The sequence below is a fragment of the Tiliqua scincoides genome, chromosome 4, assembly GCF_035046505.1.
Source record: "Tiliqua scincoides isolate rTilSci1 chromosome 4, rTilSci1.hap2, whole genome shotgun sequence".
Lineage (NCBI taxonomy): Eukaryota > Metazoa > Chordata > Lepidosauria > Squamata > Scincidae > Tiliqua > Tiliqua scincoides.
This window is the reverse complement of record NC_089824.1, coordinates 201,240,101-201,252,893: the sequence shown is the minus strand read 5'-3', so window position 1 is coordinate 201,252,893 and position 12,793 is coordinate 201,240,101. Positions and strand designations below refer to the sequence as shown.

The 12,793-nt window shown below is 44.3% G+C and overlaps 1 protein-coding gene across 1 annotated transcript in view; it reads left to right on the top strand.

Annotated features, from left to right (window-relative positions):
- PABPC1L (poly(A) binding protein cytoplasmic 1 like) overlaps positions 1-12,793 on the top strand; it is a 34,059-nt gene that overhangs the window by 18,135 nt on the left and 3,131 nt on the right. The window contains exons 5-12 of the mRNA XM_066626583.1: positions 2,155-2,294; positions 3,406-3,500; positions 3,724-3,861; positions 6,264-6,359; positions 7,922-8,188; positions 10,624-10,714; positions 11,045-11,173; positions 11,866-12,005. Of these exons, the coding sequence (XP_066482680.1) occupies positions 2,155-2,294; positions 3,406-3,500; positions 3,724-3,861; positions 6,264-6,359; positions 7,922-8,188; positions 10,624-10,714; positions 11,045-11,173; positions 11,866-12,005 (1,096 nt within the window). The remainder of the gene's footprint in view (positions 1-2,154; positions 2,295-3,405; positions 3,501-3,723; positions 3,862-6,263; positions 6,360-7,921; positions 8,189-10,623; positions 10,715-11,044; positions 11,174-11,865; positions 12,006-12,793) is intronic.

Sequence of the window (12,793 nt, the reverse complement as noted above, 5' to 3'; positions counted from 1 at the left end):
TTATCTGGTGTGCTCCCTGGGGCATTTGGTGGGCCGCTGTGAGATACAGGAAGCTGGACTAGATGGGCCTATGGCCTAATCCAGTGGGGCTGTTCTTATGTTCTTAACAGTTTTTCAGGTGGAGAAGTGTCTTTACCCAGCCCTACCTGGAGGTACCAGGGATTGAACCTGACACATTTTGCAAGGCACGTGCGCAACTAGTGAGAGATGGATCCTTCCCAAGTGTACAGTGACATGGATGGGCTACTCAGATGCTCCCTACTATGCAGGCAGGAGTTAGGAGTAGGCTTTATTGTCCCCTGAGCATCCCAAATGTCCATTATACTTACGACACAGAGAACTGTCATGTATCTGAAGTATCATCTTCCTGCTCAAAGTCATTTTTAATAAAGACAAATCATCCTTTAGGGTAGTACTGAGAAGGACCACATTCACCGTCTCTGTGAATCTAGATTTCTCCTTACCCTGAGATCAGTGTTAAAGCCCTATATCCACTAGGTTGGCCTCCAGCAACGTGGGGTCAAGGGAGAAGGATGAGGTTGTCTTAACAGAACTTGTTGCTTCCCTTTTCTCCCTCTGTCAAAAAAGTAAAAACGTCATAACTAGGATCTCTCTGATTTAACCAGCCCACTTACAATTTGGTGTCCTTGTACTGGAAGGAGACATCTTCCTAGGAGTTTTCCCTTTCATAGCTGGAAGCTTCGTGGTTGCTATCTTGGAAAGCACAGCACTCATCATTCTCTCTCTACCTAGCTGGACAGCTCTTTTATCCCATTTTAGAGAACCCCCCGCACACACATAGTTGGATAGGCTGGTTTGAAATTAACAGACTCTCAAATTTCTTGCTCCCAGTCAAGCGATTAGATGATTTGGATGGATTGGTGACTAGGTGTGAGCTAAATCCAGTAGGAATTCAGGAACGTTTCCGTCAAGGCTGTTGTTCTCTAGGGAGACCAGAGAGTCATGGGACTCAAATACATATTTAAGAGGGGAATGCTATATGTGATACATGACCTAGACCTCTGGTTAGAATGGAGTATGACATAGGCTGCTTTCTAGGTCCAGCCTTGGTGTACATAGAGTGTTGCCATTTGCCGGAGAAGGGTGCTTGCTTATGACAGAGCTCAACTGGTAGAAATCTCTCTGTACACTTACAAATGCAACTACATAAGTAGAGGTGTTTTAAAACTGTTATTTCACTCAGAAGTAAGACCTTTGTATTCAGTAACACTTAAGCGGCAATCCTATCTTACTCACCTAAAACAAACACTTCTATACATAAGGTATGAGTGAGGTGGGTGTTGCGCAGTCTGTTAATTTGCCTGGTGGTGGTGGGCATGAACAGCTATTCTTGTATTCAAATACAACAATGAGAGAAGCAAGCAAAAACACGCTAGTCTTTTTCATATTTTGGGAGGAAGATCTGTATTATTTCCACTAAAAACAAGATCAGTATGGGGGTCAATGTGTTACTTGTGTGATTCTCAAGGGTGGGTCAGAAGTGATGATTCATTATACTTTATTGCTCTGCTTGGTAGGTTTCTTACCTACTTGAAGTTTGGGGGCATGATTGCGTCTGAACATAGTCTCAAGATCCTGTCTTCTCACTGCTATCTTACTCGGAGCAGAGGCAATACTTAGGAGCCATAACTCATTGGAAGAACACAGTCTTTGCATCTATAAGGTTTCAGGTTCCATACCTAGAATCCCTAGTTACAAGGGACCCCTGGTAGGAGATGTTGGGAAAGACCTTTGCCTGAGGCCTTGGAGAGTTGCTACTAGTCAAACAATACTGGACTAAGTGAACCAATGAGGCTGATGTCATATTTTGCTAGAATCTGTTGGCTGGTGCAAAATATAGTTAAGCAACTATGGGTTGAGCATTGAACTCCCTAGCTTGAAAACCTCTACAGCAGCCATTTTCAACCACTGTGCCATGGCACACTGGTGTGCCACAAATGGTATTTTGTTTGGGGGCGGGTCAGTAGGGCCACTAGGGGATGTGAGCCCCCACCAACAGCATGGCATGCCTTGTCAATTATCAAAAAACCGATGGTGTGCCTTGACAATTTTAGTACCTTGTCAGTGTGCCATGAGATGAAGGTTGAAAATCACTGCTCTACAGAATGAGTTTACTTGACTACTTCTACATAGGTTTGTGGGCCACTTTAAATCTCGGCGAGAGCGTGAGGCAGAATACGGAGCCAGGGCAATGGAGTTCACCAATGTCTATATCAAAAACTTTGGAGATGACATGAATGATGGGAAGCTGCAGGAAATTTTCTGTAGATTTGGTAAGTACAGGCTGTAAAGCTGAAGGATGAAGCAGTGTAATAGAAGCTGAGCAAGGACCAGTGCTTGCTTGATAAGTAAATGGCTGAAGACATGACCAGCAACATTGGGTGTAGGTGGGTAACATACTATGTTGCCAAAAAGAACCCTTTCTCTTGTAAACTGAATTGCCATAATGGAATGTTACCTGAATATCTAGTGTTGGTCACACTTCAGTTTAGAACTCCATTCCAGAATATCAGCTGCTCTCCCTTTTGTAAAGGTATCAAGAGTCTTTAAAGGCCTCCTTGACAAACACTACTCCATCTGCTCTCCCTTATCTCGCTGTCTTCTAGTATATAAACATACTGTAGTGCTTGCAGGTGCAGAAGCTCCTCCCGGGGAATGAAGTTGAAATAGGAATGTGTAAAGATGCACACTGCGCCAAGGCTTTACGAACCGACCACTGTCAATGGAACTGATGTGCTGCAAAAAAATCTCCACCCTGGTGGAACTGCTCATTTATAGCTTTGTGTTTATTTTTATTGTTTCAAATTCTGCTCTAAGACCATAAAAATGCTTCATTCCACCTGTGTACCTTTCAAGTTTTTTTGCTAGATGGTCTTCTCTGAGTTCCCCTTCTGGGATGGTGACCCAAGGAAACCTTTTTGGTGGTGGTGTGGTTGCCCTAGTTCTGGAATTCTTCTCGGGGAACTTTGTATCTGGTGCTCAAGTGTTAGAAAAGACAATCCCAACCAAACACAAGCTTGAGATACCAAAATGTATACAGTACTGTCCCATTGATGATTCTGTCTCTGCTTCTGCTACCATTTGATTGCAGCTTTATGCTTTAATTGGATGGTTTTTAGCTTTTCTTGTTTGCCTCTGTGGAAGAATCTACCAAAGGGTGGAATAGAAGCAGTTTAAATAAAATTAGAATAAATGTGATATATATCAAAGTGTAGGTTACACACTTCACCTTTCAAGGTGTACCATCTCCACAAAGTGGATATGCTGTCCAGACATGCATGGCCCCTCTTGTTGCTTTGAGGTGAGCCCCATGTACCCTGGCCCTCCTTTGGGAGTCCTTGCTGGCTGTCACACTGGCTAAAGCCACTTCTTCTCTGCTTCCAGGAAAGACGCTGAGTGTCAAGGTCATGATGGACAACGCAGGCCGCTCAAAAGGGTTTGGGTTTGTCAACTTTGAAAAGCATGAAGATGCTCGGAAGGCAAGATGGTCTTTGTTTTATCTATCGGGACTGTTTGGTACTCTTAATTAGTAATTACTAGGTACTCAGAGAAATGGGACGGCAGGACTTTACGATGGCAATAAAGAATTAAAACTTGTGCAGGGGAGCTTTCTTTGAGATGTATTTGTGGTCTCTAAAGAAGGAAACTTGATACTTCATCTTCCTGTGCATGAACTTTCTTGAATGCCCAATCTCTTGGCAGGCCGTCGAAGAGATGAATGGAAAGGAAATCAATGGGCGACTGGTATATGTTGGTAGAGCTCAGAAGAGAATAGAACGCCAGAGTGAACTGAAGCGAAAATTTGAGCAAATCAAACAGGAAAGAGTAAGCAGATACCAGGTAACAGGAAGCACAGACTTATTGGTGAGAGACTCTTGACTTGGGTATCTTGGATAAATAAAAACTGAGAGGAATTTTCTGCTGGTGGCTCTTCATGGGCAGGATAGTTCATGTGCAAAAGCTTTTGCATGTCCTACTAATGAATGAAATCTTTATTAGAGGCATCCAGTGGATGTGGCATGGGAATCCTGTGACTTGGAGTCGAACTAGACAGGAATGTGACTGTATGCTAAAGAGATAGCCAAGAGGCCCAGTGGCGTAGCTGGAGGCGGGCGGGGCAACCAGTCCGGCGGGCAGGCTCAGCGGGGCGGACAAGCGGCCCCACCCTTTGGAGCCGTTCCTGGCAGGCTCCGTTTTGCTCCCCCTGCTGGGAACGGCTCCAAAGGAAGGGGCTGCTTGCCCATTCCGCTGAGCCACCGAAGAGGCCTTTACCCAGCTTAGGCTGGTGCACCACCTGCAACTGTATCTGAATTGATCGTACCTAACCACAGTGGTCTATGCCTTGGTGGAATCAAAACCCGACTATCACAACACACTTTATGTGGGGCTACCTCTGAAAATTGTCCACAAATTAATTGGTACAGCCTATGTAATCCTGAGGATTGGGTGATTGGATTGCTGTGGCTACACTGGCTGCTGGTCTGTTTCCAGGAACATTCCAAGGTGCTGGTTCAGATCTTTAAACCCCTACATGACTTGAGACCAGAATGTTTGAGGGACAGCCTTCTCTCATATGACCCAGCCTATTCCCTAGGGTCAGCAATGGGGGTTCTGCTATGCTTTTGGCCCGAATGATATCAATGAGGAGCAGGGCCTTTTCTGTGGTGGTGCCTTTATTTAACTTCTCAGTAAGATTAAGAACAGCCCCCTCCCTGTTAGTCTTCCACTGAGGTCTGAAGACTTTCCTTTTCCTCCTCACCTTATTAAGTAGCTGCTTTGGGCTTTTGTGTTAGTGTTGTTTATACAGCAGTGTTTCTCAATGTTTGTCCTCCACCGTACCACTTCAGTGGTCCCACCTATTCAAAGTACCACTGGAAGTAACTGGCGGTGACATCATTGCCAGTTCCTTCTGGGTTGGGAGGTCAGATGCAATGCAAGAAACACTAGTGGGTGGATGGAAGGGCTTTTTTGAGCACAGAAAAGCATGTTTTGGAGCTCTGCCCACTGAGCTGAGCCTCCTACCGCTGTTTGTTGTGTGGCGTTCCTGGTCTTACTGCTGGGTGGCAGGAGTCTGGAGATCCCTCAAGTACTACCAGACACCACTGGTGGTATCCATACCACTGGTTGAGAAACACTGTTATACAGTATTTTTTATGATTATTGCACTTTATTTTGTTGCTATTTTTGCATTTTACTGCTTTTTTCTCTCTGTTCTACTTTGCCTTGAGTGCTCTGTTTATTTTGACGGAAAGGTGGAATATAAATCATTTAAATGAAAATGTGTGCTTCTCACTAGTAGTGCTTCCTTTTTCACTTAAAACTGGAGTAAAGGGAATCCTATTTGGGACGACTGTGAAAAAGAGGGGGGGAATGTCTCCCTTTTGCAGGTTTCCTATCAAAAATCCATCAACCCTAAGTGACTTTGTTCCTGCAAATAGTTAGTGCCCTTCCTTTAGTGGCTGTGAGAGCCCTTGAACTTATAAGGTGCTATGCTTTTTAGGTGTCAGATAACAGCAGTTAGCACCAGAGCCATATTTTGTCTTGATAAAGGCATAATGTAATATATAGAGGATAGAATGTTGGTCTATTAACAGTATTTTATTATTAACAGTATATGTTAATAATAAATGTCTAGGTGACATTTTGTTCTCTTCCAACCTTCCGTTTGCATGTTAGAGCCGTTGCTGTGGGGAGGGCCATGCTCTGAATGCAGAAGGTCCTCTCCAGATTCAGTGGGTGGTATCTCTGGTTAAAAAGGATCAGAGAATAGAAATGGCCTCTGCCTAAGATGCATGAGAGTTATCAGTCAAAGTAGACAATGCTGATGAACCAATAGCCTTAGTGCTTTGACCAGGGTCAGCCCATCCATGAAGCTAAGGCAGTTTCCTTGGCTTTGAGGCAGTTTCCTTAGACAGCTGATTGCCAGGGGGTGCCCATCTCTGTCTGCCCACTCTGCTCCTTAGATGGGAAGAAGATATTTAATCTCATTCTTCCTTGGATTGGCATAGGAAGGTGGTTGAGGAAATGTGGAGCAGCGTGGTGGGCTAGAGCACCTCTGCCCCCCAGTCTCCATTCCTCCACACTTCCTTGTCTCTTCCCCTTTTTTCCAGTTCAGGGAGTGAGAGGAGCAGAGGCTGGCACATAACCAGGCAAGGGGGACAACCAGGCCCCAACATTGTATGTTTATATATATTCATATCATGAATGTCAAGGGGAAATTGGCTGTGCCTGTTTGCTTTTAGGGAGTGAACTTGTATGTAAAAAATCTGGATGATGGAATTGATGATGAGCGACTGAGGAAGGAATTCTCTCCATATGGAACCATCACTAGTGCCAAGGTAAAGTGTTACTGCATGTTATGCTATTTTATTATATTTTAGTGTAGGCAATCTTGAGTTATGTTAGCAAGAAAGGTGGGATATACTGTAGATACTCGCCTATAAGGTGAGAAATTTCTACCAGTAAATCAAACATAGATCATCTCCTTGTCTTATCTTTGGGTCACTCAGAAGTCAGGGCTGTTCAGGCTTTAAAAAACCCAGAGGAACTTTAAAAGTGCCTGCAGAGGCTTTGAGGAACATTTTGAGTGATTGATTGCAGACAGCTTACAAGCACATTTGTTGGAGTTCTGTTGCAGAGTTTTCTGAGCATGCTCCAAATCCAGAAGTGCCTCTTAAAATGACAGTGAACAGCATAAAAAGTAGTCGGGCAGCAATGGAAGCAGGGTGTTGTGCTGAAGTAAGCTGTTTATATTGGTGTTGCGTTTGTTCTGGAAGATTTTTAAAAGTGCAAACGCTTTTCTGCAGTTTCAGACCTGGACTTTTTTTTAGCAATTCAGTGCTGTGTTGGATTCTGTTGATGTTAGGGGGGAATGGCACACAGTACTACATAAGCACCTTGTTTATGTCTTCCAAACAGTGATGTGGCTCAGATTCTTTTCCCCCTTTCAATCAGGCTCGAAGGGAAGCTGCAGTTCCTCACAAGCGCTAAGTTCCCCCCCCCCCACTTATCCTAGGGTCATGGAACATTTCATGATTTTTGGCTGAAAACCTGCCGACTTATCTATGAATCTCCTTATAGGAGAGTATCTATGGTAGATATTTACTAACAAATTATTGTGCTGTTTTATTATGGAGATTTTGACCTAACCGCCCCCCCCCAAAGCTAATGAGCAGACAAACTGGTTTCTGGTCTGTACCATTTCAGACAGTAGGTGAGGGGTTCCCATGATTGAACACTTGTTCATACAAAAAATTTCACGCACTGTAAAAACATGGATGTACATATGTGTGGTATGGAAGGACCAATCAGGTGAATCTCTACCTGCCTTCTGAGATTATGTTGTCCAGGCACAAATTTACCATCTCATCATCTAGTATGTTGTGAGACAGTTGATTTAGGATGTGCCTGTTATTTGCCATCCTCACCTTGCTTTCCCTTCAATAATTTATGTAGGCATTCTGGATGGTGGGCTGTTTTCATCTTGTTGTTGGTCCATTTCTGGTGCTCAGCAGAGAAAGATAGTAAAAGCAAAAGAGGTTGAAAGTCAATGGTGGGGTGGTTGCTAGAGCTGAGGAGAAATCCTAGATGCACCAGATCTGGAAAACTTTACCAATTTCAAGAATTGGTAATTGGCATTACCATTGCTATTGCTTGAAAGTGCATGCCAAAGTAGGTTTATCGGTGATGATTATAGGAATGGCTAAAGATGTTCACATCTGGCCTTGAATTGAAAATGAGGACTTGATTTGCAAAACACGTTGTCTGAGTGAGGATTTGTGTGTTTTGGAAAAGCTACCGATTGGTCCCCCTCCTTTGCTGCCCCTGTCTCTCTGCCTGTGCCTGGCAGCTAGGAGTGTCCCTGCACTCAGTGGTGCTTTGTTCTAATTTTCAATTTTAGGTGATGACAGAGGGTGGACACAGCAAAGGTTTTGGGTTTGTATGTTTTTCCTCTCCAGAAGAGGCTACAAAGGCTGTGACTGAAATGAATGGGCGGATTGTCAGCACCAAGCCTTTGTATGTTGCCCTTGCTCAAAGGAAAGAGGAAAGAAAAGCCATTCTCACCAACCAATACATGCAGAGGCTAGCCACCATGAGGGCCTTGCCTGGCCCGCTCCTCTGCTCCTTCCAACCCCCTCCAGGCTACTTCCTGCCTTCCATTCCACAGGTAAGCTCCTTTTCAATAAGATGCTAGTATCGAATTTGCTAAGTAGTAACAGTCGAAATGCTTTAAATAGCATTTTTTTGTTAAAAAGTTTGGCAATGGCTTTGGCTCCACTGAGGTCTTTTCACATGTCCATGTCATCACCTGAAATTGTAGTTGGGATGTTTATATCTCCTTGCATTGTTCCAAAACCCAGGACTTTTTTCAGTGAAGGTAGTCCATTCATTCACATGAGAGTCACTGAGTGCTGAAAAAGATATGATACAGGCAGTGGTGTACCAAGGGGGGGCAGTCTGCCCTGGGTGTCAGCAATAAGGGGTCACCTGTGTCGTGTGCCTGTGGGTGTTGGCTTGAATGCAAGCCCAGAGCTATCTGTTGCTTCAAAAATTAGGTAGATCTGGCCTCACCCAGGATATCTCGAGGTGTAGGCCAGGTCTACCTTTTGCTTTGAAGCCCTGGCTTCCACCAGGGGAGGGGGGATTTTTCCATGTGGAGGTCGGTTCTACTTGTGGCTTTGAGCAGTCAAGAGCAGGGCTGTGGGAACGGTTCACTCTGGGTGTCAAATATTCTAGGTATGCTTCTGGGTACAGAAGAACTGTGATTGAATACCCCCCCTGCCCACTTTAAAGCAGCTGTGGAGTGCTATGCTTTTGAGTGAAGCAGCATTGTTTAGGGGAAGGACTGGCTAACCCGTGCTATTTTTCCAATCTAAATACTCTTTGCCACCTGCAGCAGAGAGAGACAGAATAGCTACCTGTATCATGCTGGCCTTTTTTTTTCTATTCGTAGGTCTAATGGCAGTTGAAGGGGTGGCCATTCAGACTGGGGGAAATAGTACAAGTTGAGGGGAGAGAAATGGTTAGATATCCTCTCCCTTCGCTTTATTCAAGTTTCTAACCACCCTGCAGTTGCTTTAAAGCTGGGGGGGGGGGGAGAGGAGAATCTGCCTAAATGTCTTGCCTCACTTTTGCTTCAGCCCTAAGAGAGGAGAGAGGCACTTAGCAACATACCTCATCACTATGTGAACAAACCTTAGTGGAACCAGTTCTTGAAGCTCTCCTTCTATTCTAGTGTGCAGAGAAGAATTGAGGCAGGTCTCAACAGGAACTGCCACTCCAGCGGTCCTGCTCAGGGCAAAAGCACTCAGAAGCTTTTTTGGGTGTTCAACCTGAGTTGCCTGATGTGCTCTGGCCTATTCAAAAGACATTTATTTTGCTAGTAACCCTGATCGTTTGGACCCTTTGTTCACAGGCTGAGGCCCTAATAGATAATCATTGTTCCTGCCTCAGTATTTTAACTCTACATAGTCAGGCTGATTGCTTTTACTATTAGAAAGACATAATAGTCTGTGACTGTACCTCGTCCATCTCAGTTTTTTAACCCCCACTTTTACAACTTTTTGTTCTGTGTGTGTACCTGAATGTGGTTCTCTGAAGCTCCTGCTGTCATAAATTGGTTACTTTTTAAGGTGCTCCAAGGTTCCTTATATGTGCTGGTAACCCTGCAAATCTTTCTTTGGCCAGAGGTGGTGTACAATCTAAATCTCCACTTAACTTCTCTTTGGTCAGGGGCTTGAGGCTTGAATCTGCAGCCTAAGTGCTAGGGTAGTGGTGAGCATATGCTGGCCCAAGGGTCGCATGCAGCTCATCGGGATTTTGTGTATCTTTGCTGGATAAGATTGCCAGATTCTCTCATGGTATCTAAGGTTACCACAGATGCCTGACTTCAGTATTGCAGTCCAGTGTGCAGTTGTCTATTGCACTAGAGTAGTGGTTCTCAAACTGTGGGACTGAGACCCACCAGTGGGTCATAAGCCAAGTTTTGGTGGTTTGTGAAACTGACAGGGCAGTTTAAGTTATGTACATCAAGGGTTAGTCAAGCTGATACTGGGGTGTAGGGAGGAGCACTGCTGCCCCGTCACCATTATATCTACATTCCTTGGCACTTGTAAATCAGGCAGCAGCCTCTAGGGCCTCCAAAAATTTTGGGAACCACTACACTAGAATGTTACATCTGATGCAGGTAAACACAGGGGAAAGAAGCAGTAAGCCAAATACTTAGTGTCTTGTCTTCCCCTCAAAATCTTGAGTTCCCCATTTTCATATACAGCTTGTTCATTTTGCAACAAAACTGCTTATAATCAGGAAGCAATTTCAAAACGTTGAATCCAAGTCCACCTGTCTGGGGCTTCCCTTTTTAAGTGCTGTTGCAGAGGTCTCCTTTGGGGTAGCTTCTTAAAATCTGGAAACTCAGGATGTCCATGTAGAAGGTCTTTCTGTATATTAAACGTGCTCTCTTTTTTACACTTTGATCTGCTATTTTGACATTTGCAGTCGTTGTAGTTCTCCCAAACATCCCATCTGAATAATAGCTAATCTCCTTTTTGTGTTTTTATGTACAAGGCTCTCTTTCAGACAATGTATTCTTCCTTTTTGCAGCCACAAACCAGAACTACTTTCTATAGTCCTAGCCCAATTGCCCCAGTTCGTCCTGCTCCCCGCTGGAACACACAACCTTCCAGACCTCCTTGTGAGTTAAACATTTTATCCTGTAGGGGAAGTCTGAGTCCAGAGGGAGAGGAAAGGTTGCATTTGACCTGTGTATTTGTTGATGTTAGAACTTGAGCGTTCTCCTCAAAGCATCATGCACACTACCTCTTAAGATATCACAGTATAAACAATGTGTGATGGCTTTAGTTGAGTCAACTTTCAGTAATGAAAACTAAGAACAGCTCTGCTTAGACACTGGGAATAAATTGCGTAACACTTGCCTCCTATGCAGGTGTTTAATGCATGCAGGTATTTAATGTCTTCAGTTTCCTATCACACACGGCCTGATACAGGTATTTAATGTCTTCAGCCTCCTATCATACAGCCACCCCGATCCTGAGGACCAATGCACCTCCTAGGCGCCTGCTGTCCAACATCAGCACTATGAGACAAGCATCCACTCAAGCTCCCAGGGTACCACCCCATGCCCAGAGAGTGGGTAAGTTAGGAAATCTTGAGAGTTTATCCATAAAATGGAAAGTGTAAGTGCTTAAGTGAATGATTTCCTCTTTGCTTTTGTGAAGGAATCAATTTGCCCATTGAACGTTTGGATGCAGGCCAAAAACTAACCCAATCAGTTTGCAAGTCAAATGTATCACACATTTGACCCTCAGTCAATTTCTGGGGTCTCACATTTTAGGATGACCTTGAAACAAATTCCAAAATAAGGTGGTGCGAGTGGGGTCAATGAGGGGGAGATGATTGAGTTCAATGGGGTAGGTATAATGACTGCAGTCTGTGAGGAAGGAAGAGACACAGGAACCTAACCTGTTCCTACCCTGCCTTTACCAGACCGAGGGGTCACCAGGAAGCGTGGCCGTGTTTAACCCCAGCATCTAGTGTCACTAGTGTATCCCTTTCTTCTCCCATTCATGTGACTGGGGTAAATTACTGTGAGTTTTGGGCCACCCAGTAATGTTGACATGATGGTGTTATGCAACAGGGATCTTGGAGCAGGAGTAGGTAGGAAGGGCAAGTGAGAGCTGCTGCTATCCTTTGCCTTCTGCATCATTTGTAGGAGCCTGTTACTTTATATTTCACACAGATGTGCAATGATAAGATAGCACAGGTGTGTATTGGTATTCTCTTTTCTCTCTGATCATCTCTAAAACTTTGCTGTTTTTGTTCCAGCCAACATAGGGACCCAGACCGTCAGTGCTTGGGCACCCTCCTCACCTAGCTATTCACGTGGTATCTCGCAGTACAAGTACTCCTCAGCAGTCAGGAATGTTCAGCCCTTGGGCACGGTAACACCCATGCCAGTCCAGCAGGTAACTAGCGTCCCCTAAAAAACACTGCAGAGCACAGAACCTTATATAGGCAATTTCCACCCAACCACCATGTGTGAATGCAGACATCTGTGGTGGTATCTTGATGCTGCAGAATTTAGAAACCATCATGAAGCAGCCTTGTCTTTTGTGTTGTACTTGCCATGTGCCTTCCTTTTCCAGTCTGCTACTGCTTTGGTATTTATTGCTGTAAGTTAGGCACTGTATAAGAAATGAAAGATGATTTTGTTGCTTCCTGCTGCGGGTGGGAAAAGAAGAGCGCTCCTTTTGACAAGTGGTGGTATATAAAATTTGGCCTGTGCCAGGACTGCTCTGTGAAGTTGTAGAGAACATAAGAGTCCTACTGAATCAGATGGGCTTTTGGCCTAGTTCAGGTTCCTGTATCTCGTAGTGGCCCACTAAATTCCTCTGGGAGCATTCAAAACCACATGATATCCATATCCTGTTGCCAATCCCTTGCCACCTGCATATGGTCGACATGGTTTGTAACTTCTGATAAACTTTTCCTCCTTATATCTTTCCCTTCCTTTAAAAGGCATCCAACCAGATGCCATCACAACTTCCTGTGGCAAGGAGTTCTACATATCAATAATGCACTGGGTAAAGAAATAGTTCCTTTTTTCTATTCTGACTCTCCCACCAGTCAGTTGCAGGTGGGATAGGAAGAAGCAAATTGCTATAATTACAAGATTTCTTGTTTCTACAAGCTGTTTCTGTCCTTCACTTTGAAACCATTGGACTGTAAAACTTGATGGAGCAGATGTACTGCT